This window comes from Platalea leucorodia, assembly GCF_965183815.1.
Source record: "Platalea leucorodia genome assembly, chromosome: 6".
NCBI lineage: Eukaryota > Metazoa > Chordata > Aves > Pelecaniformes > Threskiornithidae > Platalea > Platalea leucorodia.
This window is the reverse complement of record NC_138828.1, coordinates 33825147-33850125: the sequence shown is the minus strand read 5'-3', so window position 1 is coordinate 33850125 and position 24979 is coordinate 33825147. Positions and strand designations below refer to the sequence as shown.

The 24979-nt window shown below is 40.2% G+C and overlaps 1 protein-coding gene across 4 annotated transcripts in view; it reads left to right on the top strand.

Annotated features, from left to right (window-relative positions):
* Window positions 1–6170, top strand: part of PDLIM5 (PDZ and LIM domain 5) — a 127510-nt gene extending 121340 nt beyond the window's left edge. For all 4 annotated transcript variants that reach the window (XM_082314928.1, XM_082314927.1, XM_082314926.1 and 1 more), the window contains 2 exons: window positions 3621–3736; window positions 4366–6170. In XM_082314928.1, coding sequence (XP_082171054.1) covers window positions 3621–3736; window positions 4366–4455 — 206 coding nt within the window. In that variant the 3' untranslated portion in view covers window positions 4456–6170. The remainder of the gene's footprint in view (window positions 1–3620; window positions 3737–4365) is intronic.
* Window positions 6171–24979: the final 18809 nt, after the last annotated feature.

The window sequence follows — 24979 nt, the reverse complement described above, 5'->3', positions numbered from 1 at the left end:
TTATGTAAATCTGCTTATTTACTAAACAAGCAAATGCCAGTGCAGTAATCTGTTTTACTCTGAATAACCCTATTCACAGCTGGGAGGGACTTGCAAGAGTAAGCAGTCTGCCCAGGAAGTTTTTTGCAGGATCAGGGATAACATCTGTTGAACATAAGCTTGGGATAAAAAAACAGGTTGGCAGGGGAAAAATACAGTGATACGGTTATAGCACTTGAAAGCCTGATGAGTAATATTACATGAAAGATGTGGCTTAGAAGTTCAGAGGGATTCTGGTTTGGTTTTTAGCAGTTCCAGCTAATCGTATCTTTTTGATTAATTTGAACAGTTTTTATTTATGTTGGTTTCCTAGTTTGCTTAAAATGTTCCATGTACCCTTCTGATCTAGAAAAGAAATAGGTAGTATTTGTAAAACAATTCCCACAAAATGGAAGAGAAGCAAAATAGTATCAAAACCGCCTATTTTCACACTGCATGCTGTTTATATCCATGTTGGAACCATCAGTCAGGCCTTTTCTGTGTTTTTCCTTCCACTGTAAGGAGCGTTATAGTTTAACTAGAGGTGGAAGCGGATTGACCAGGAAGAGATTTAGCATGAAATCCTAGTGACCTGTTTGGAGCTAAGATTTCCTTCTGGGTTGATCCCACAGTTGTTCACAGCAGGTGCCATGGAGAGTGCTAGGTACTGAAAGGATGAGGAAAGCAGGCAAAATTTATCCAAGATTTCTCTGTCAGAGAAGCTTTAATGAGGTGTTGGCAGATACAAAAGGACACAGTAGGTTATTGCTAACTCACTGGCACAAGTAGGGTAACATGTTGCTCCTATTGAATTTGTGGAGCAGCAGAGGAAATGGATATATGAGCAGCATCCTCCAGTGTGACAGCACGGTGAAATTTCATCCTGAAGCAATCTGAAGCCCCTAATCATGGAACCATTTGAAGATTCAAGAATAGTACTGGAGGAATCGATAACTCCCCTTTGGGTGGAAAGCTCGTTCTGGGTTTGTTCTGCTAATATTGAATTCTTGTTCCTGCCACCAAACGACCCATATGTCGTGCGGTGCATTGATTTGTGCTACTGTTACGACTCCTGTGCACAAATGCGCATTTTTCTATACTGTGAGCAGGAAACACTGGGATAAAATGTCAAGAATATTATACTTCTCGTAAAGTTCATTTCTGAGATAACTTGTGCTAGCAACTTTCTAATGTAGACACATTCTGTGAGGTGTTATTGGCAGTGATACGTTGTAATGGCTCTGGCTCTCTAACTACATGTTAATTTGAGATATATTCATTCTTCAAAGTCTTTCAGTCCAGCTGGAGTTAAGAGTCTATGACTAATTTTAAAGAAATAAGGAGTAAATGTCAGTGCCAACTTTCCTTCTTTCCTAGTGCAAAGAAGCGTTCTAATTTTAAATCTGTATTTAAAATTATAACAGCATCAGCTATTAGTATTAAGGGGGTTTAATGGCCAAAATGTTCTGGTTTTGGATGTCGATGCTAAAATTTAATTAAAAGTGCAGATATCTATAACTTTGAACTTTTTTTTTTAAGTGCAGAGTTAGTAACCTAGTTTTGAAAATGCTGTGTGCAGGAAGCATTGATATGTGACCGTATGAGTAGTCTGCCTTGGAAGGCTTCTGTGGTGTCACAATTCAAGCATGCAAAAGCAAAAGAAAGCTGATCCCCTATTCTGCCTTATCTATTGCCCTTTCTTCAGAAAAAAAGCCGATAAACTTATCAACACAAAGCACAGGCTAACTTACAAAAGGCTTTAACTACTGGCACCAGAAAAATATCAGAAAAAGATTCTGTATGAACACGAATGCAAAGAGCTGAAACAGTATGGTCATGAGACCATGTCCTTCAGGGGTTTTGGACAGAGTTATTCTACCATTTGACATTTTTATTGTCTGTCTTCTGCTTAAACACTTGCAAATTCATGCCAGTAGCAGGGATTAATGAAGGTGATCGGTGAAGCCGTTTCTTGCTACTGGCAACCATCAAGGGCTTTGCTTTTCCAGAGCACTTGTGTTGCCTGTCCTGCTGAGATGCCTCCTATGATGATGCTTTTTGAGGTCATCATACAAAACACTGTCTTACTGAACCAAAACAGGACTCTTCCCTTGGGCTTGACACATGTGATAAGCCTCTGTTGGCTCTTCTGCAGTAAGCACTAGAGCTTCAGCAGATGTGTATAATTTAGTAGAGAAACAAAATCTCCTCGTATCCCATTTGCCACTCCTTATAGGGCTCCTTGAAAACAACCCCTGACATCTAATTTCCTTGTCAGAGCCAGAGTGTTATTGTTGAGGATGGAGTCCAAAACTTCATAATGGTTGTCACTCTATAGTTCATCCTATGAAGATGTAATGTTGCATGACATTATGTGTTTGGCATGGCAGCGTGCTGATCCCAAATTCTCTTGTGTTATAGCACTAATGCTGTTGTCTTCTGTGCAAGAAAAAACATTTCCTTCTTAGAATGGGGTGTTTGAGAGTTGAAATAAGCGGAAAAGACCAGACAACTTGGGGTGAAATTTAGGTCTGCACAGCTAGGCAGTGGAGGGCTGTGGTGACTTGTAGCCCCTGAGATGGCTCTACACACGGAGAGGCGAGTTTCACACACCAAGACCGTGGGGATGGGGGGGGGTGTCAGTGCCTCCCACTGAACTTTATACATGTATTTTATCCTGCTAGTCTGCCCTGCTCTGTCTTTTTCAAGCTCTGCAGTTGGTGGGGAATATGAATGGTTCAGTGCCCTTAGTTTTGGTCCCTGCTCTCTTGAGACTGCTGGAGGAGCTTTTCTCTGCTGACTCCAGGGGAGCCTCCAGAGGCACCAAGTCAATCCAGTGTCTAAAAATGAATGGTGCAAATACCCTTCAGTGATTCCAGTCACTAATAACCATCCTGACACCCTACTGATACTTCTTGTTAAATGCAATAAATATATTGCCTAAAGCCTTTGGTTTGTTTTTGGTTTGGTTTTTTTGTGTGGAGATTTTTGGTTTTTTGGGGGTTTTCTTGGTTTTGTTTTTTGTTTTTTTAAAAGCCACATAATAAACTGCGGTGACTAGAAAACTATTGTAACCAACTAGAAAACTATTGATCCAAATTGCTAGACTCTGTTTAGGACAGAAGCCTAATGATTGCATGATTTTATGTAGTGCAGTCTGGCGCCAATATTGTACCAGAATGTTGGCAGGAGTTTGTTACTTGCTGAGGATGCCTGTCGCGTGAACAGCCAGGGTATGCTTTCAAGGCAGGGCTGAAGAGAAGGTAAGGAGCACGTGGAGCCCATGTGGGTGCTCAGCAAGGAGTGCATTTTCTGCCTCCCCCGCCCAAGTGCACTATTGATCTCAAGGAAATGAAACACCAGCAAGATGGAAGCATTGCTCACTTGAAAGGATAAGGAAGGGGATGAGAACTGAATTAGTGAGGAAAGGAGGGCATCCTGGTCTTTCGATCTAGGACTTCTTTATTCGGTGTACCCAGTATTATAAAACTCGACAAGTGCAAACCCACTGCCAGTGAAAGAAAAGCACAAAGGTTTCAAAGGGTCAGTCTTGCTTTTCTGCATATGATTTGCCTTTAAAATCTCTTTGTATTTGTTTGCAGATTACTATGCCCTCTTTGGTACTATGTGCCATGGCTGTGAATTCCCCATTGAAGCTGGAGACAGATTTCTTGAAGCTCTGGGCCACACTTGGCATGACACTTGCTTTGTATGCTCAGTAAGTAAAGTTAGTCTACATTTTAAAGAAACTCATGGCAGCAGTGCTTGTGCTAACCTGACCGATATGGGAGTTAACAGCTATAACCTCATTCAGTCCTCTGAGCCCAAACAAAAAGCACTTTCCCAGTTATTTGGAAGGTGTGTTGCTATTGTGAGCCTTTGGCACCGGTCCAGAGCAGTTGGCCTGGATTGCAGCCATGTGTCCTAGCATTTAACCCTTGACGTTTACCTCGGAGCAAGCGTTGAAGGCCATACAGGAGCAGGCTGCGTTTCTAAAGTAACAAGAGTACTTTTGACACAAAGACCCTGTAGCCAAAATATCACCTGCTAATATTATATGACCAAAAAAAAAAAAAGTCCCAATCCTAATGATTGGATTTTTTTTTAAATGCTAAACCTAACTCTGCTCCCAGTTAAGAACCTGTTGACTTAAAGAAAGGAAGGTTGTGCTTACATCAACCATTAGTATTACATCAAAAAGAGTATTCCTAAGAAAAAGGTAATAATTCTTAGTCTTTGAATATATTTGTGCATAGAACAATGCCATGATTTGGCATTCTGAATAATGTATGGTGTGATTCATCCATCTGTATTGGATGATCTTTTCTTTTTTTTATCCCATTTCAGGTATGTAGTGACAGTTTGGAGGGTCAGACTTTCTTCTCCAAGAAGGACAAGCCACTGTGCAAGAAACATGCTCACTCTATCAACATCTGATACTTGGAGCTTATCTTGTGTAACAAATGTACTGAGCAGAAAGAAAGGTTAAAATGTCCATGTTCAATAATTGGTTAAAATTATTTATATATGATTTTCTAGAATGGAAGAGAAATGTGGAAACTTACGGAGGGCATTGTACACTATTTTTTAGAGCGTTTATCAGTTAGGGTTTTGCTTTATAAAAAGATAGGAATCGGGAATTGCACCCAAGCCAAACAATGCGAGTGCCTTTACCTCTGCGCTTGGCACATTACTATATTGGTTTCACAATTTTATGACCACATTTATATCTGCTTCAGTATGAGAAGTGAAACATCTATAAAAATAAGTACCTGATATTAGAAGTCTTGGTTTTGCTGCTATTCAACAAATAAAAGGAGATTGGCTTCAGCAATCCAGATCACTTTATTGTGCTCATGTTTTTTAAAGTGTGTCTAGAAGTATTGCAGCTAAACTCCATTAAAAGGAACTGAAAGCAAAGATAAGATTACATGGAATATATAGGTCAACAACTGGTATTTTTATCTGATACTCGTGTACGTGAAGCCTCCTGCAAAATTACATGTACCTGTGCCTTTGCAGTTAAATCTCTGATGGGTCTGCAAAGGACAGAGATTTTTACAAAGCAGTTAAGTGGGGCAGTGGCTATGCTGGTGAACAAGAATAGTTTAGAAGATGCCACTTAGAAGAAAACATAAATGGGATACTCTTCCTTAACTCATGTACTAACAGAACACTAGCCAAAAAAACCTGCTAGTGAAGGGTGTGTTTGACAGGATGGAAATGTCAGATCAGATCTTAAAAATAAGGGAGCAGGGAGTTACACTCTTATGTTCTCAGTTCAGGTTTTAGATAGTTTTAAGTGCCTTGGAAAGAGGAAATTGCACTGAATCTGCAGGTAACAGTGTTTTATATCCAGAATGTGAGACTCTGGTGTTGAATGAGGGAAACTGCTGAAGTGCAACTGAGGACATTGTTTTTCTCTCAGTACATTCTTTACCATGTAGCTCATGAATATGTATATTGGTGGTGTGCCAGGTAGTGTACCAAAAACTTACTTTCTTGCTCAGCTGTTATGATTTTTATTAGTTTAGGTTTTATTTCTCTCTTTTCCTCCAGATGTAGGGAATATATTGTTGAATAATATAAGATTGAGTTAGGCAGCTCAGTATCTCTCAGTTCTTGCAAGGGAGCAGAGAGACAATGCTGTCATTATGCATTTACTGCGAGCCAGGAGACATAGCCAATTCTGTGGCTTGATATGAATTTCGCCTCCATACAGAGGATCAGCGCAAGACTTGTGCACCAGTTAAGTCCCACTTAACTTCAAATTAGGGCTTAAGTGGTATGGAGCAATTGTAGGCAGATAGGGAGGAGGTGGTGACCCTCTGCATGGGGTGAATTTTGCTCCAGCAGAGTTGCACAGCAGAGAAGGGGGCCCTCTCAGGGCCAGATCAGATTCCTGAAGGAAACTGAAGTTACATGCTATTTAATTCAATTGGGATGTCAGAGCTGAATTGTTAGTCTTTAGTGCTCTTTCCAGTAGACATTAAAAGTAACCATTTACTGGTTTTGTTGTTGTGGTGGGTATTTTTGTTTTCGTTTTTTTTTTTTTTTTTTTTTTTTTTAACTGATACAAAGGACAGGCTTATCCATAAAACCATGGGGAAAATCACAAAAAATTGCCATGGTTGAGTAAAGCAATTGTAACAAGGAACCTCAACAAAAGGGGGGGGGGGGGGGGGGAGAAAACTAAAATTGCTGTACTGAAATATGAAAAGATATTTGGCTTTCTTATTAATTCAGCGACACAGGTTCACATTGTGGGGCTGTTTCACTTTATTTCCTGAAGTTGTTTTTCTTCAATACTACCACATTTCTTTTTTTAAATTCTGGTGGTGCGGAAGAAATGGCATAAAGCTGTTTAAAATGTTTACGCTCTTGTAGATGTACCCTTTTGTGAGTTTGGCTGAAAATCAGAAGGGTAGAAGCAGACTGGACCAGATACTGTAATATATGATCCAGGTTGCTTTTGAAATTAGGTGGAATGTGGAGAAGTGAGACCTGGAGACTAGGTTTCAGTGGAGCTATGTTGCACATGCGTGAGGAAAGAGGACGGGAATGCACAGGATAAGGCGTTCAGTCATTTCTGCAATTCAAACCTTGCTATTTTAAAGTAGGATAGAAACTTTTCAGTTTGCCATTGTCCTTAAAATCAAATTGAATTTTGTTTAGTTTCATAAGTTTAATTGGAATTATATTTCTTCATCCATATGCTCTAGGGTTTGAAATTTTGCAGTCGTTAATGAATTTGGGGACAAAAGCCTGAAAGGCTCCAATAGTACTGCTTCATTTAGCTGCTTTGCCTTTTAATTTCTGCTTTTATCTATTTGTTTAAGATGTAAAAGGAAGCATAGAGTCACTGATACATAATGAATATTTAATGGCTCTACCAAATTATATAAATCAACTAAAAGGAACATAATTTTTATCGTTATTTTAATAAGTGAGATTTTAGTAGAGCACTTTATAATAATGCCTTATATCTCACTGAATATTTATTATTTTTTTTGTTTAGGACTATTTCATACTGGTATCTTTGTATTTTGTTTTATTTGTAAGCCTGCATATTTACCTCTAGAATCTTTTGGTCTGTGAGCATGTATATGTGTTTATATATACTTCTCTAGACATGCACACATACGCATGTACATTGAGAGATATACATATATATGCACATATACATATGTATATTTGACTGCAGACTTGACATAGCAAAAATCAGCACCGTTCCATCATCATTTGGGGATTTTGTGAGACTCCCAACTATTTTTCATACAATATGTGTAGCATTCATGTTTTGAGGGAATGTTAAAGAGTCAGGAGAGACATGTTAGTAACGTAACTACTGTAGTTTTTTGCATGCATTTTCAGTCAGTAATTATTTTTCTTCCAAAACTGCCTGTAAGAGAATTGGGTCTAACTCTGTTTGAAGGTATAAGGTCTTTATAAGTGAATAATTGAATCATGATGACAGTTTCAGTATATTGTAACTAAATAATTCAGAATTATGTGTAAATATAAATGCTTAATATAACAATGCAATAAACTTTTAAAAGCAAAAGTTGAGTTGTGGTTCAGTGTGTGTTGGTCTGTTCAGTTGTGTACCTGTTTCTTCATGGAGCTACTTGCATCATCTAGCCACATGAGTGGCTTTGCAAACACGAGTAAGAAGGGGAACTACAGCAATTCACAGACTACTTGTTTGAATTTCCTTTTTTTTCATTGTTTTATGCTAAACAACCAGCTGTTAAGTCCTGGTGATTTCCTTGCTTGTGTTTAATAGTCTTTGGCATCAAATTTTAGCTGTTCACATTTGCAAATTCATTTATAATTAAAAACCAAACCAAACAACTAAACCCAACACAAAACCCCAAACTCTGTCTGTCCTCAGTTGTTTTGTGGTTGTTGGATGTTTTCTTTTTCCTAATCATAGTCAGTAAAAGAAAGTCATGGTTGTACACATGAGCAGATATCATTTGAGTTGCTTGTTCTTCAGTTTTTTGGGGTAGAACAGAGGTTTGCTTCACAGAAAAGGACCTGGGGGTCCTGGTGGACCCCAAGTTGACCATGAGCCAGTGATGTCCCCTTTGTGACAAGGAAGACCACCAGCCTCCTGGGGTTCCCTCGGCAGAGCTTTGCCAGCAGGTTGAGGGAGGTGATCCTTCTTCTCTGCTCAGCCTTGGTGAGACACATCTGGAGTGCTGGGTCCAGTGCTGGTCTCACCAGTACAAGAGAGACATGGACGTACTGGAGTGAAGAGCTAGGAAGATGATTAAGGGCTTGAAGCATTTGTCATACAAGGAGAGGCTGAGAGAGCTGGTACTGTTCAGCCTGGAGCTCGAGGGGATCCCATCCATGTGTACAAATACCTGGAGGGGGGAGTAAAGAAGATGGAGCCAGACTTGGCTCAGTGGTACGTAGTGACAGGGCAACTGTGAGGATGGTCAAACACTGGCAGAGGTGTCCCAGAGGGATTGCAGAGTCTCTGTCCTTGAAGATACTCAAAACCCGACTGGACACAGCCTTAGGACTAGACAAGGTCCCTTCATCTCCAAAGGTCCCTTCCAACCTTGGTGAGTCTCTGATTCTCTGTCTTTTCTCAAGATGGAATGAAAGATGGAAATATGGTATTGAACACTGTAGAATATGTAACAATGTAAAACTCAATATTGGCCAATCAATACTGATTTGCTCTCTTTACTACATTCTACCGCCCATCTAGAATACTTTGCAATGCTTGTTTAGAAGAGTTTAATATTTTTCCTAAGTTGAGACCGTTCAAGGAAACACTGCCTGCTCTGGCAAGCATTATCTGATACTGTACTTAGCCTTGGCACGCAGCAGTCTCCGCTTTCACCGCGGGATACTTAACTGTCTACTATAACATGGCCAATTACTTCACGATAATACCAGCCTGGTAAGTATCTCTTAACTAGGCAAATGCACTGTTGTTTTCTACCTTTATTTACACAAGCGAAGGAAAACACTGCACACAGCTCTATAAAATTTAGAGGCAACTTTACAGAAAACTTGCCTCCCCTTCAGTGTTTAGGCTAGGAACGAGACAAACGTAAGTCTATTTGCAAACAGTATATTAAACTCCAGAAGCCAAACTTTTAAAGGCATCAAGTCTGCATTTGACGTTTTAATGGCAAGAGTTTGGTTTCTGTCAATCACAACGTCATGTAACATTAAAATGCACCGACAAAAAAAAGAGATCTGTCATTCATTCATTAAGACACTGTAATCCAGTGTAAGATTTATAGGCTTAAAACTCAATGGTGTGTTTTCACAATAAATCCACTTTCACTGCTCAGCACAGAACAAATCTCTCTGTCACTCAAAATGTTTGCTGGTCAAAATGCCCTGTATGGGATCTTCAAAGGGTTTCTCACAAAATTGCATATAAATCCTTTTACCAGCAAAGGCTTAATTTAGGTTCGAGTTTTACTTTCTCGGGACATTGGTTAATATCTTGTGCTCAGACAAGATCTTGGTTATATCAGAAACACATAGGGCCTAATTTATTATTAGCAGTCTGGTGTTAATTAGGGGGAATTACCAGAAATAGTTTGCTTGATGGAAATTTATTATGGGATCACACTTTACTGATGGCAAAATAGGAGTCACTGAAAGAGTGCAGCTCCTTCTCGTAACCAACTAATTAATAAGGTGCCAAAATTCCTCTGAGAAGGGTTTGGTCCTAACTATGGGAACCTCACAGAGCAAATGGTTCCTATGCAGTATTTAAAATTTAAAAGAGGAAAAGAGAGAGGAGAAAAAGCTGCCCAGCAGAAGTCTCAAAAGTGGTATGGCTTTTTCTTGAATTTATGAAAGAAAATATTTAGCTGTGTTTCCAAGCTCATTAAAGAATTGCTTTTCCCAGACAGAAAAACAACAGCTAGTTTATAATCTCGTTTGGTATGCTTGAACTTGGTTTTCAGTTTTACTTGTGCATACTGCACACTACAGCTTGTAATTTTATGAATTGGGCTTATAATGAGCTTTTATATTGCTCTTTATTGCTTTGCCTAAAGGTCTTTTTTCATTATCATTTGCCATGAAAGTTGAGGTGGGCATAGATAGGAAACTTGTGTTGATGACTGAAAAGTAGGGCAAAGTAGTCACATCTCAGATAAGCCCAAAGCTAGTGCATGTATGGCAGTCTGGGGATAGAAAACCACTGTTTGTTGTTAAGAGGTCCCATGGAAGTTTTACTTCTGTCAGAATGACATGCTATAATACGATGGAGTGCAAGCAAAAATGTCTCTAAAGAAATTTAAAATCACCATGCTAAAATTTACACATGGCTGATTTGTAAAAATATTTTCCATAAAATTTTTTTCAAAAATATTTAGGATGGTAAGGTATGCAAGTTGTAATAAAGCGCTTTTGTATTTGCACTGGAAATACCTTAAACTCTTTAAAAATGTCTGAAGTTTGAGAATATTTTAAAAGGTTTCTCCTATACTGTGAAACTAAGGATCGTGTCATTGTGCTGTGAGTAATATTCACACTTTCCATAGGATCACAGTTATTTCCTTTTCAGTACTCACGCCTTCGCTTCGCTTTTTCTTACTGCTGGGCAGTGCCGTTGTTGGTTTTAAATTATTTCAGTACCAGATAATCCTGTCAGGTGTGTCCCTTATTTCTCTTTGTGATGCATCAATGAAACGTCAAATATTCCTTTGGTAAATATAAACTTGCACTAAATTTTGGCATGCTTTCCCAAGTGTCAAGCTTTCCCACCCAGAAGTTTCCGCTGGAAAAATAACTCGAGATACTAGACCGAAGCAGTAATTATATCCCATGTAAACTCTTTCTTTCCCTTGAAATCCACCAAGCAAAAGGAAAACATATGAAAACAAGTGTAGGGCCAAAACTACCGATACCCTAAGCAGATACAGCCTCACTGATTGCAAGTTATTCCCCTCCAAACTAAAAAAGACTGGTATCAAAACTACATTGATTTTATGCTTACATTTTCCCAGATCAGAATTCAACTAAGGATTTGGGCCCGTGGTTTTAGCAGGATTTCCATTAAGTGTCACAAATCTACTTGAAGAATGCTCTTTTTGGGTAGATGACAAAACGGCTGCGCACCACGCTACCCAGAGCCAGGAATGTCGCTACAAGAAATAACACTGCTTCCTAACAGTGTATTTCATTTCTCAGATCTCAGATGTTCAGCATCTCTGGATGAACTATAACAGGTTAGGTAAGAAAGTGACAATCTTTCCCTGATACAGATCTGCCTGCTTTAGCACTGTGCTGATTCAATGAAATTTAATTGAATTGTTATACACTTCCACTCAAATAGAACATAAAATTTTTGTACTCATCCTGTGCTTGGATCGACATGCTCTGAGAATAAAAAGGATGGTAAATTCGTAAATAATTTGGCCGTGCGTGAAAGACGAACTATTGGTATTTGCACTAAGTTGAGGTACTCTCTGCAGGTTTTACTCACATCAGAGTTCTTCAGATTTTCTTGCCATTTATGTTGTCCTAGCAGCATTTCTCCAAATTATGTAAACCCTTCCAAGTGTCCTTTAAGGGTGGATTGAGAATTATTCAGATCTCTCAAAAATTACTGGATTATATATTTTTTTAAGTTCACTTCCTTTATTGAAAGTGTTGCTCATGACACATAAAGCAATCGCTTACCCTCTCCTGCTGTGTGCAAAGAATAACTTATGTTTTATAGGGCAGGACTTTTTTCTTTTTCTTTTTTTTTTTTTTTTATTATAGGGCCTGCTTTTCTTTGTATGTTCTCAACCTGTGCCTGTTGGGGGCAGGTAGGGTATAAAATAGAGCAACTTAATATTTACAGCACCTAGGGTCCAATCTTAGACTTGCACTTGGCTTTAAACAACCCCAGTGAAGTCAACCTGCTCTGTGACTTGTTTTCCCTGTGTGATACGCACTGACAGTCAGTAGGGCGTTACTGGGAAATTCTGACCGGTGGTATCTGGAGAAGCAAATAGGTTGGGCTTTCTCTGAAATAACTCAGTGTATATCAATGGAAGTAAAATGATACTACAATAAGGCTCCAAATTTGTCTTTAAATCTTGCATATTCTTCCTTATTTATTTATATATTTTCCCAAGTATGTGTCTAATCAAGTGCTTTTTCCCCACTTTTAATAGAACGCATCTCACAGTTGGCTAGAAGCTCCCCCTTCAAAATTTGAAGAGACGTTATTTTTTGATGCTTCCCTTTTTCATTTATTCCAAGTGGATGTCTATGGTGTCTTGGTAGAGATCAGTTTCAGAGGATGCTCTGATGAAGTCTATGATAGTCCCCCAAAAAAACAGCAATAGCAAATTTTTTGCTTAAAGTTTGTCTTTTACAAGGTCTCTAGAGCTTTGACATAGGTTTCCTAATGCCATATTCATCTTCCCGGCAGTTACATGATCGTAGTAAGAGAATCTTGTGTTTTTCTGCTCAATGGCAATTAGAATTCAAGGATTGTGGTGTACCGTGGGAGCACTGGATCGCTAGTTAGACAATGTTATGGTACTCCTGTGAAACCCAGAGTTGTAATTTGGAGTGTGATGGGATAGATGTGGTGATGGTAGCTCTGCTACACAAAGGGTGCAAACAGTTAAATGAAAATGAATACATGGGAGCTGTGGATTATCACCTGCATCCTAGCTCCAGCTCCCTTCCTTGGATAGGTCCTGCTGCTGTGGAGATCTTGGCAGAAGCAGCCAGCCAGGCCAGCTTGTCCCAAGAAATGCCCCTGAATGCTGCCTCTCTGCTCTTCATCTCCCATCCCTCTGCCTAGCAGCACCCTGGAGACACTGAGCCTTTGCTCTCCCACATCCAGAGAGCCAAAAATACATGTTTGGAGGCTTACATGTAGGTTAGATTTTTAAATTAATTTAAGTTCAGGGCTAATCACTGTTGAGTGCAAGTGTGAGCCTACTCTATCAATATGTGTATGAGTTAACGTAATAAATTATTTTTCAGGGAGCATGTTGAGACAAGGCTCTAACTTCTTCCTGGCAGGGGTTTGCAAAATCAACCAGGATGGAAATTGGCACTCCAAGTTAATTTCTGTGAACAGTAATGGTATTTGCTATTCTGTCCTTCGTGTCTTCCCATGATATATGGTAAGCTCCTGTCTTACTCCTGGAAGGGAGAAAAGGCGTGCTGGGCAGCAATTTTTAGTTGTGCTTTCAGTCACCGTAGAGACAGAAGGGAAAAGCGAGCTGCAGCGGAGGCCGGGAGATGGGGCACAGTGATGGGAGGAAAGGGGGGGTGACAGTAGGAAAGAGTTTGGTGCTTAGAAAAAGGGCTAAAGCTTGTGCGAGTCACACCATTTTGTCAGTTGTTTCTTGTCAGAGATTCATGAGAAAATGGTCTGAAAAAGGGGGATCATTTGGGGAGGCCAAGGTAAAACAGCAGGCAGGAGCTGAGGATGCTCCTAAGGGGGGCGCAGACCTTGCAGCCTCCTGGGAGAGGGCTTTTCTCCCCTCCCTATTCAACATTTATATTCACCACCAAATTGTGTGCATTTTTCTTCTGCCAGCTTTTTTCTCTGAGGTCAAATAGCTTTTTCATCTTCATGATGTACTTGGGAGCACAAACAAATCCTTTTTTGTCATCGGCTGATCCTGGGCTACCCAGAGGCTGAAGCGAGTGTTGTTTAACATTACCAGTGCCGGCTACTGCTTCGGATTACACCATCCCATCCTATGCTGTCTGTAGGCAGCAGCCCTATCTCAAATTCCCCCAGGGCTTTGCTTCTCTGACCGTCTTCCAGCTCCTGGCGTGGCCAACTCTGCTAAAGTCCACACGGAGATTTTGCAGAGCAGCTCCGTGGGTCTGTGAGTGGGAAACGCAGCTGCTGCAGCCCTTGTGCAGTACCATAACTCTCAGGGGATGAAATGGACTGGAAAATCTCATCTAATCATTAAAATTAAGCTTTTTACCTATTGCTGTGTGCAAAGTTGGAGCTGCTGTTCTCCACATGCTGTTTAAAACGGTGCACGAGGGAGCACTGAGCGTCCGAGCTAACCCGTGTTCCAGTGCAAGGGGCATCCAGCTGCTCTGGGAGCTGACAAATTTCTGGAAGCTCTTTGCTGTGGCTCACGGTTAAACAAATCCATCACTCCTTCTGGTCTGTGGATTATGTACCTTGTCCAGCACTACCCCGGTGCATAGATTTCATACCCTCCTCTGTGTTAGCTGGAGATGAATAACTGCGTGAGGATCCGCAGAGCTAATCCGCGGTCTGACACCCCGCTTTGTCATTTTTGTCAGTGCTGCCTTGTTTGGAGTTCCTGTCCATCTGGATGAGCTCCCTGGCCCTTCCTCTCCCACCTGCTACCAGCTCCAGCAGTATCGGCAGCTGGGCGGGCAGGGATGCGGGAGCCAGAACAACTGTGGTCCGTCTGCCAGGAGGTGGCTGGTGCTGCGGACGGCGGCGGTGTTGCTGGTTACCTGCCCCAGCTGCTGTCTGAAACGGCTGCGGGTTGCTCAGTACCAGCAACAATCCAACCGAGCAGTGGATGGTCAATGAGGATGCTGGAAGAGTGAAACACCTCACCTCTCGCAGTCCTGGGCGTCCCCTGCCTTGGCCAGGCTGGTGCCCTGGACCAGAGATGGAGGAAGCCTCCAGGACCTTCTGCTTTTCCCTCCTCATCCAGGTTTCTTTCTCCTGGGGCCTGTCCAGCCCCAGCCAGCTCTCATGAGGCAGGGCAGGGATGGTGCCCAGAAGAGCATATAGGATGAACCAGTAGCACATTTTAATGTGCAAAGCATTTTCAGTGTTTGGGGGTGAAAGACATAGCTTAGCCCAGAGAGGTCTATTTAATCATAGAGGAAATGGAGAAAAAAAAATATATAAAAAACAAGCGTTTAGCCATCAGTGTGTTTTCTGATATTCACAAATGAACTTGGTAACGTGGTTGTGTTAGATGAGCCCAGCATGCCCCATGGTAAAGGCTGTTTTTCTTATTATACATAGTTTGATGTTTACAAACAATAACTTAGAAAAAAATTAATGGAAATAAGTTTTGCTTTTGATTCATCAGCTTTCTGAGGGGTTGTTCATCTGACTCCCAGTATCCTTGAAAACTAGGATCTGCATCTCAGCCAAAACGTACCATGAGGGGAGTGGGGATGCTACCTTTAGGAGGTGCTCTCATTTCATTGCGTGTAGCTGTACCGAACGAGAGTGGATTCCTATGGAAAGTGGAGCACACGGTCAGGTAATCAAAGACTGTATCTGAAGAGGACTGAATTGGCACTACCTGCTGCCTAAATTTGGAGTCCTTGACTTTTCAACTTTACTGATGTTCTTTTAATGGAATATAATCTGCACAGCAAAAGCACTTGCTGGCGTGGTGTTTATATCAATGCTCTGGTCTGGTTCAAAGCTCAAACTGTTCAGAGGTTTGGAGTGTAAAAATAAATCCAAGGGAATATTTATTAGTAGACAAAGGCCAGGCACAGCTGTCAATGATGTGACCTGACTAGTGCAATGTCTATATGGCTTGTGGGTGTGGGCATGCAGTTACAGAAATGAAGGCCTCTGTAGTGAAAGATGCACTGAGCATCCTCTTAATTTCGCCCCCCTAGGAACAGATCATACTATGCAGCAAACGGCACGTGATGAAAATGGCTTTGAGTGTCAGTTTGCTCAAGATAGGAAGAGATTAATAAAAGGGCATGTCAAGCTCCTCTAATGAGCAGACATGAAGTTGCTTTAAATTCTACCAGAGATTTTGGGCAAGCTCAATTCAAATATTCATGTTTAAGTTAAAGACTTGATACGCTAGACATGGACACAAAAAGCTAGAGCAAAATTTGTACAGCTGAAGCAGAGGCCAACTGCACAGCCTTTCTTGCAAATGGAAATTCTAAGTAAGGACTTAAATACTTTTCTGGTTAGTTTAATAAAAATCATCCTGGTATGTTACTGGACTCTTAACAGTTGGCCAGAGGAGATGCACGGAAGAGAGCAAATAGAGACAGAGAAGGAATTGATGATACTGGAGAAGAAGTGGTGCCGGCAGTTCAAGCAAAACAGGATCAAAGAGGGGAGATTGCTTTCAGGTGAGGTAAGCTAAATATTTTGCACTTTTTTCCTAATTTTTTCCCCCCACAGCTTAGACAGAAGCATTAGCTTCACTTTTCTCATAAGATAAATTAGCCAGAGATATTAAGCAAACTGTTTATTTTGTATTAATTCCAATCAGTCTGGTTTTAATTATCTTTTTTTTGTTATGGTTGTCATATGAATAATACTACGCAGATGTATGTATGCAAAGAATAGAAAACCTTATGCTCTGAATCATAAAGGCAATGAACATAAAACGCAACCTGCAGCCCTTCTCTTGTTCTTGGTCATTGGCTCTGGAGGGATGAGCTCCATTACAGCAATCTGTACAGCCTTTTGACCTGGGATCTGCACCCAGGGAAATGCCTACTGGAATAAGGCAGAGACTGCAGGTAGCACAATGCTTGTTGTGAACCCAATATTCAGTGCCTGGAACCCGCAAAACCCTGAAGTACGTGCTTCCTCTTAAACATGTAAGAATTCCCCTTGAAGATAAGTGCTTTATTAGGCTTTGACTTCAAGCAGTCTGTCACAGACATGTTTAAAATAATATTTGTAAGGCAAGTTTATCAATGTTTATATTCCTAGCCTTTTTTTTTATGATTATTGTTTTGAAATTGAGCAGGCTACTTCTCTTCCTTGCAGATCCAGGCAATATGCACACTTTTTAAGCTCCTCACATTTGTCACTTTAGGTAGAGGGTGGGTTTTATCAAAATGATTCACAACATTATTATTACTCCACATGGCTGAATTTGTGGAAGGTAACAAGTTTAAGTGATCTTGAATCAGTGCAATTACTTATGTGAGTCTAGTTCCAGCATGAATCTTCTCCTGAAAGTTATGGCTGCCTAAGAGCCAGCAGTGGCAATTTTTAATCCTGGACCAGTGACATACTCAGTATTTGACATGTTACATGTTTGCATAGCTAAAAATAGCTGCAGTCATTGGGACTGTTCGATCCTGCTGCTTCCCAGGTCCATATCTACATGCCATGTGCCCCATGGTGTAAGAAAGCTATCACAAGTCAACAGCATTGACCTCTCAGTTCTTGTTGCATGGAGGTCTAAAATGTCACACCTGAAACATGTCACTGATCCGGAATTGTATCTTGTATCTACAAGCTAAGGGAGAAGATTTATGCTGGAAATAGATATTTATAGATGCTGTGAAGAGAAAAGAGGCCATCTGAAGTGGGTCAGGTTGGAGTCTGGTGCAGATAGAGCAGCCAAGAGGGGAACTGTGCCCTGGCGGTGCGGGGCTCTGCAGGGCTCAGCGGCAGTTGCCGCTGGGCTTGGCCTAGATGGCTGCAACTGGTAACCGCTGCACCTTCTTATGAGAAAGCACCTGCTGTTTTTCTAGGGGATATTTTAAAGCACCTTGTGTTTTGCCAGTTTCCCGGCTCGTGTTGGAGAGTGTTTCCATGCATTGCGTCCTTGGCTTTGTTCATCGATTTGCCCACGGCAGAAGTGGTTTCCCTTCTGCAGTGCCATGGAGAAGCAAAAGCAGCGCCATGGAAATGAGTCCAACAAAATGTCAAAACAGGTTGTATGCAGATAGTGCCAAGCAGCCATTTACCTGTCGGGAATTACAGCTGATAGACCACCTTCATGTGGGAGAGTTGGCTTTAACTTTTAAAACCCCGTGTGAGAGTTACACTGTGTGCAAGAAACACGTTGCCTGCAGTTTTACAAGTGAGTCTCAGGTGCTCCCAATACACCAGAGCACAATAAGAAATAAAAGGTTTACAGAGAAATTTAATTCAGTGGCAAATAACTCTAACAAAACATCCCAGAGGCTGGTGGGATAAGTTTGGAATAAAATCTTTGCAATAAGGCAAAGAAGGGCATGGATATCTGCAAAGAAACTAGGTTCTGTAGCTGTGGTTCCTAATTCTTGTTCACCCAAAGTAGGATCAGCCCCGTTGCATATTTTGCATGCTTGCATTTGAGCGGTGGTTCCGGCTGCCTTTGCTGTTTTGAGGGGCTCCCGGCTTTCCTCCCCCCGGGAAGGGCACAAGGAAGATGCACGCAGTGCCCTGTAAAAGGGAGAGGAGACAGTAAATGTTTGCATCGTTACCCAGCTTGCATTACAGATGCTGTCTGAGCCTTCCAAACTCCTCTTCAGTAATGAGATGGCGTTACAGTGCATTTGCAGATGGAATACCTATGAAGATCTGAAGTTAAATTATTTAATTATAAAGGCTGGATATTTTTTTAAAATAACAACCAAAACCAAACAAGAGCCACAGAATTGAAAGGGGTTTGGTGATTCTTTCTTTTTGAAGCGACTGCAGGTAAAATTGCTATATAAAATTATATTCTATTACATTCTCTCAGAATTTGGAGCCTCTGTAATATAGACCGTCTGTGTAACTTAAAAATGTCAGAGCCTTTCCCAGCAGATTTCACCTGTAATATATTTAATGTATGGCACTTATGCATAGCCAAAATTACCCTTCCTAAATAAGTTTCAGCAGGGATTTACAGCCCTTGTTACAAGAATAGTTCATGCTGGCATGTGGTGTGAGTTTACCCAAGTGGACCGAGATGAAGGGAAGCGTTACCTCAGATCTTGATATGATTATTTGCCCATCTGCGTAGTCCTTCTTTGAATATTGCCAGGATAGGAAATATAAAATGGCTTCGAAATGTCAAAGTCTTTAATTAAAAAATAAACAAAACAGTGAAATCTGAAGCTAATATTAAAGGGGAAATAAAAATAGGAATGAAAGTGTAGGTAAGGACTTCGATATGATTAGTCAAATGTCAGTGAAGCCAAAACTCAAGCTCTGAGGGTATTTCGTGGGAAGCAGTTAAAGTGATCACTGCACTGCTTGCTTGCTGGGTGCTGGGATTGTCAGCAGGGCTAGGACTAGTTCGGTTTGGGTTTCTTTTCCGAAACACTAAAATTGAGAAGCTGGAACGAAAGAGGTGGTTGAGATGTGCGCGGCAGCTCCCGGGGCTCCCTGTCTGCCGGTCCTTGGCAGAAAAGGAGCCAAAAAGAAGCACATCCACTCCCTTAAATTTTGAATTTTGGGTGTCTTTACCTCAGCCTGCCTGGGCAATGGAGGCTGAAGCCAAAAGCTTGTCTGTTGTATTACGGGTGCGTTCCCAACCTTACTGAATGTTACTAACTATGAAAGTGGGGCAGAAGGAAGAAGCCCAGTTATGATTGCCGTTTCATCAATGCACATTTCAGTCCTGGTCTCTTGGCCGCGTCCTGCGCTGCGGAGGCAGGGCAGGAGCCAGCCCTCCACCCCCTGCGCCCGCCGGTGCCTCCCACACCTTGCACTGGGGTGGCTGTCCCTGCCTGCAGCTCCAGGCCAAAGAAAATATGTCCCAAAAGGCAGAAAGGTTAGCTCATCTGCTAGCTTATAGCCTGCAGTCTTTGTTCATGATGGCTACTATATTGGGAGTTTTCTTGGAATACATAGTTATAAACAGTAACGGGAGTTCTCAGAAATATCATTTCAACTCCCCGTACTCGTAACAGATGCCAGCGCATTCGGGCTCTGATCGCAGTTTCCAACTTTGCCCTCATCTTTGAGGCACTCCGCTTCCTTCCTCCCCACAGACAAAAGGTCTCGGGCTCTAAAATGCAGGGGGCAACAATCTGGCAGAGGAATGAGGTTTGTCATAAGCGTTTCAACGCTTGTCACATCTCCCAGGAGATGCTCATTAGCCAACTTGAAGTGACTGCATTTGCATGCAACACCAAAGGAAAAGACGTGCCCTTGAAGTGATCAGCCTGCAAACATCCTGTGCTAGTCCAAGGGAAAGGATGACTTACTTTTTTTTTTTTCTATAGAGAATGGAAAGTAAAATGGATTTGACAGGAGTTTTTCTGAAAGCAAACCAATTAACAGAGAAAAAGTGCTTTATTTAGAAAATGTCGTTGCCTATTCAAGAATAGAGAAATGGGACTAGAAAGGGATATCACACTTCAATTTTAACTAGCCGTTTGCAGTCACTTTCTTTGGATATCCTCTTTCCTAGCTGATATTTCCTCTGATTTATTCCACTGCAGAAGTGGATCATTTCAGTGAGTTTTATGTAAGTCCACTTGGCTGTTTTACAGTTCTCTGCATGTTTCAATATATTCCACTGTTAAAAATTTTAAAAGTAGGTGGGGAAAGAGGAAATTTCTGGTTAATATATAAGAATTTCTGAAGTCAATGTGCCTGGACTCAATTTTTCAGGGCATTTTTCCAGACATCTAATGATGCCAGAAAATAAAAATAGCCAACTCGCCGGACCTTTCCCACAAACTCCACTGCAACTCAGCAGAAGTTTCATGGCCCTAATCAGGGCCCTTTTCTACCATCATGGGGAGAAACTGAAAAAACTATCACAGGCTGTTTAAAACTGCTGTAGACGACTAAGTCTGCTATAGCAGAAAGAGTTGAAATTAATATGTGATCTTTTTGGTAACATCAGAACAATCGTGGTTGACCAAATGGTCTAGCTGAGCTTTGCTCGTGAAAATACTGGAAACTTCAGCTGCGCATTTGTATTCATTTACAGTTGGCCACAGGAAGGTCAGCAATCTCGGCACAGACACCAGGTTCGTGCTATTATTATTGCTATTACACACTTTGTGGACAAGTAGAGGCACATCTGGAACCAGTGTATGCAATCCCATGGGTCTCAGGTAAGTTCACATCCAACTGATGAGAGAAAAACCTTGGATTTGTAAAAAAATCTATTCATTTTCAAACACACGTGTTTTGGATCATAAATAAGAAAAGCCTCGTGTTGATAATTTTTATAGAGTTCAACTAATATAAAAAATTAAGTGGGTGAAAAATGGAAATAGAAGACCTGAGTTTTTCAAGTTTTTTTAATTCTCTGGCTTTTGAGGCAATGTAGTAAGAGGATGTACATCTTAAAAAGAGTGCATCTTGTGGGATCGCCCATGAGATTTATTGCACTGTATTTAAAGAATATCTTATTGGGATATCAGGTTGCCCAGAGAGGTTGTGTAGTCTCCACTCTTGAAGGTTTTTGAGACTGAATAAAGCCCTGAGCAACTTGGTGTGACTCCACTTGGAGCAGAAGGTTAGGCTCCCCAGGTCCCTTCCAAACTGAATTATCCTGTGATTCTATCAAGCAGACAAAGAAGGATGATTTTTATTTCATGCTTTTAGACAATATAAAAAATATATTTATTTATTTCATGCTTTTAGACAATATAAAAAATTAAGTGGGTGAAAAATGGAAATAGAAGACCTGAGTTTTTCAAGTTTTTTTAATTCTCTGGCTTTTGAGGCAATGTAGTAAGAGGATGTACATCTTAAAAAGAGTGCATCTTGTGGGATCGCCCATGAGATTTATTGCACTGTATTTAAAGAATATCTTATTGGGATATCAGGTTGCCCAGAGAGGTTGTGTAGTCTCCACTCTTGAAGGTTTTTGAGACTGAATAAAGCCCTGAGCAACTTGGTGTGACTCCACTTGGAGCAGAAGGTTAGGCTCCCCAGGTCCCTTCCAAACTGAATTATCCTGTGATTCTATCAAGCAGACAAAGAAGGATGATTTTTATTTCATGCTTTTAGACAAAATTTTGTGCATTTGTGATTGCATGCAAGAAATGCTTTTCTTGATGGAAAGCAAGAACTTAACTGGATTCATATATAATTTAACACACTTTCCAGGAAATGTTGCTGAAAATATCATATCAAACCACCTTCCATTTCATTAATAGCCTTCTATGATTTTAGGTGTGAATGAAAATATTACAAAATCTGGAAGTTAAATAAATGACGAAACACAAGAGCAGTTAATGACTGAGTAGCTTGGCAAATGAAGTAACAGGATAGTGTGAACTATATTAGCTTAGTAGGTTGACCTACATGTATTGTTGATAATACGCTATGCAGGATCAACATTATGGGCTCTGCAGTTATTGCTAAAGCAGAAGGGCTGATCTGGAATAATTCTGGGACCACCTCATTCATCCCACCTATGATTTATGCCAGCTGCCAAATGTTCTCTATGAAATTCTTACTCATGTCTTTATTCTTATTCTTGGTTTGGCTGATAAGACAATATCTGTACTGCTAATGCTTATTATAGGATTTTTTCTGTCAGTTACCTTGTGTTATTATTACTTATGCATGTTTCTGATAATATATCTGAAGAAAAATGGACATATAAGAGACTGACTCTGAAATCTTATGCTTGTGCCATTCACAATATTTCAAACTCTTCGGTAAAATATTATTTTGATTGGCCAAAGCTGTTTGTTAGAATAAGCATAGGGAAGAGGCTCTATATCCTTGCCTCCATGTGTGCATACATCTTGTTTTAACCTGACTGCAGCCCTAGATAATAATGTTCATGAAAAACTCCACACAGGTAACATGCTACATATTAGCTTAGCAGCTGAAAGATGAGTAAATTCAACAGCAAGGGAAAAATAAAATTAGGTAAAGGGAAAAATGAACTGAGTATTTAGTGATTCAAAGTCACTTAGACCTCAGCTGTTTTGGGTTTGAACACAAGAAAATGAAACTACATGGGCTTTATGTGAAATCTCTTCCATCTGGTTCAAACAGGAAGCCAAACTTTTTGTCGTCTGGTAAGCTATGAATTTTTCAAACATGTTTTTCAAAGATCCATTCTGAGTTTATTGTGACGCCTTCCAGAGGTCACGGTAGAAGTCACTGTAAATAGATTAAATTACTGTTCTTGTACAAAGAGAGGAGTGTATACAGTTGCTGGAGTAATCCCAGTCTACTGACTTCCCAACCTTTTGTAGTTGTTTCAAATAGCAAAGTGAAAATATTCATCTGCATTTCTTTTGCCTTTGGATTTTTCCAAGCAAGTCATCAATTTCCCTTTCACCTGCACAGAGCTACCCAAAAACTCTTATTTCATGATACTAATTTATTTTATGATACTGATACTAAAGGGATGCAAACTAAGGTAAAGTCAGAGTGACTCCGGGAGATAATTTATGTCTTTTGGGTCCTTAAAAAGCCTGCTGACTTGAGAATAACGTGACAGAAGAGCCCCTCGTCATCGTCCAAGAGGTTAAATCTAATGGACTGGAGTTCAAATGTGGCAGAGAGGTTGGTGTATTGTGGGCTGCTGTTGGCATTTAGCAGAGCATGTGAAATTTTGCTAAAAGATTAAGTCTTTACAAGGAAGATGCGAAGCAGAGAAGATGGACTAGGAAGCTTGAACGAAAGAATAACTTGGATTCTTATTGTTTTCCTAGAATTATTTAACGTTCAGGGCCTGTCCTGTCTCTTCTGGCCACATAAAGAGGTAGTAGAGCAAATACATTCAAAAGGTTTGAAGTGTGCATTACTGCAACTAGACTTATATATAGTATTAAACCAAAAGTGTTAGATTTAGAAAGAGGTAGACAAAGGTTTAGGTACAGAACAGCACTTGGAATTGATGATAGCACTAAGTATAAATTTACTGTTGAGAAAGAATTTGCAAAAGCTGTAATTTTAATGGTTGATTCTGGGATTAGGATTTCACTTTAAGAGTTCACTGTGCAAGAAATGGAGAAATAAATGTTAATACAGATGGAGTAATACATGTCAATATTTTTTAGCTATAAATTAGTTCTGAGGTAAAATAAGAAATACTTGTTTTTAAGTTTGATCTCTGTCATTTGCAGAACTGGGGAAAAATCCATGTCCCAGAACTTTTCAGTGCTCAGAAGAAGTTGCTTTTTGGACTATGAGACATTTCTTTGCATCTGCCTGTGGACAGAAACTTGCTCAAGTAGTAGAGGTGAAAACAATGGAGAAAAGGAAAGAGATTTTTTTATAGGTGATTCAGGTTTCTTAAAGTAACATTAGAATGTACTCTGAAGTTTTGAATTTTATAGAAAGTCAGAAGAATTACATTATTGAATAGATAGAGGCAGAATGCTAGTTGATTGTATCATATCCCTGCCAAATTATCACGTGGGTTCTAACTCCCATATCAAGTGTGCTTGTGGGTATAAATATATATATACATATATGTACATGTATATATGTGTGTGCATGGGTTTCTGTAAGATGAAATGGCCTGTATACTTTTTCCTGGGTTATGCCCAGCACAATCATTTAATTATTCAGCGAGGACATACACTACCAAGTCGTTGGACCTTTTTCTTTTATTTCTTTTTCTTTGTAAAAGCTTTGATACTTTTTGGCACTGGTTCATATACTCAGTAGAGTACATTTAATGGGCCAAAGGCATTTTTATTACCCTTTAAAATGTTTAACAGAGTTTCTGTATAATTTCTCAACATGTTCTGTTTGTTTATTTCTGTATATTTTTGGTATAAAGTGGTAACATTGTGGTGTTAGGTTTTATTACCTTGGCACTGTCATCATGAAAGATGTATCAATCCTTCCATTATGCGCCATATTTTTAGGGGCTTCTATTCTGGACGTGGAACTTCATTCCCACTGGGTGTCCCGATACAAATGCCCCAGTAAGATGCAAATCATGATTTTCGTTAATTAAGTTTAAAAGAAATTGGTTTGGCAACTTTTGAATAGCACAAAATCTGTTTTGAGATTTTTGTCACAAGTGCAATAGAAAAAATATAGTTTTTATTTGAACAGTTAAGGCATTGATCCATCACTTCTCAGACCCTTCATTATCTTGGTTGTAATGGGACATAGTTTGAGATGAGACTGAAGGTTCAGGCTCCAGAAGTGACATTCAGTTACTGAATAGCTTAGCCTTACTTTTACCATTATGTGAGAAATGCAAGTGGACTGGACACTAAATATAAAGGAATAGTTTCATATGAAACAGATGAAAATTGAAGTGCATAGAATCTGGATCTTCTCATATACTACAAATGGGGAAAAGAGTACACATTTGGTCTTTTTAGTTTAAAACAACAGCAACATATTGGTCACTAA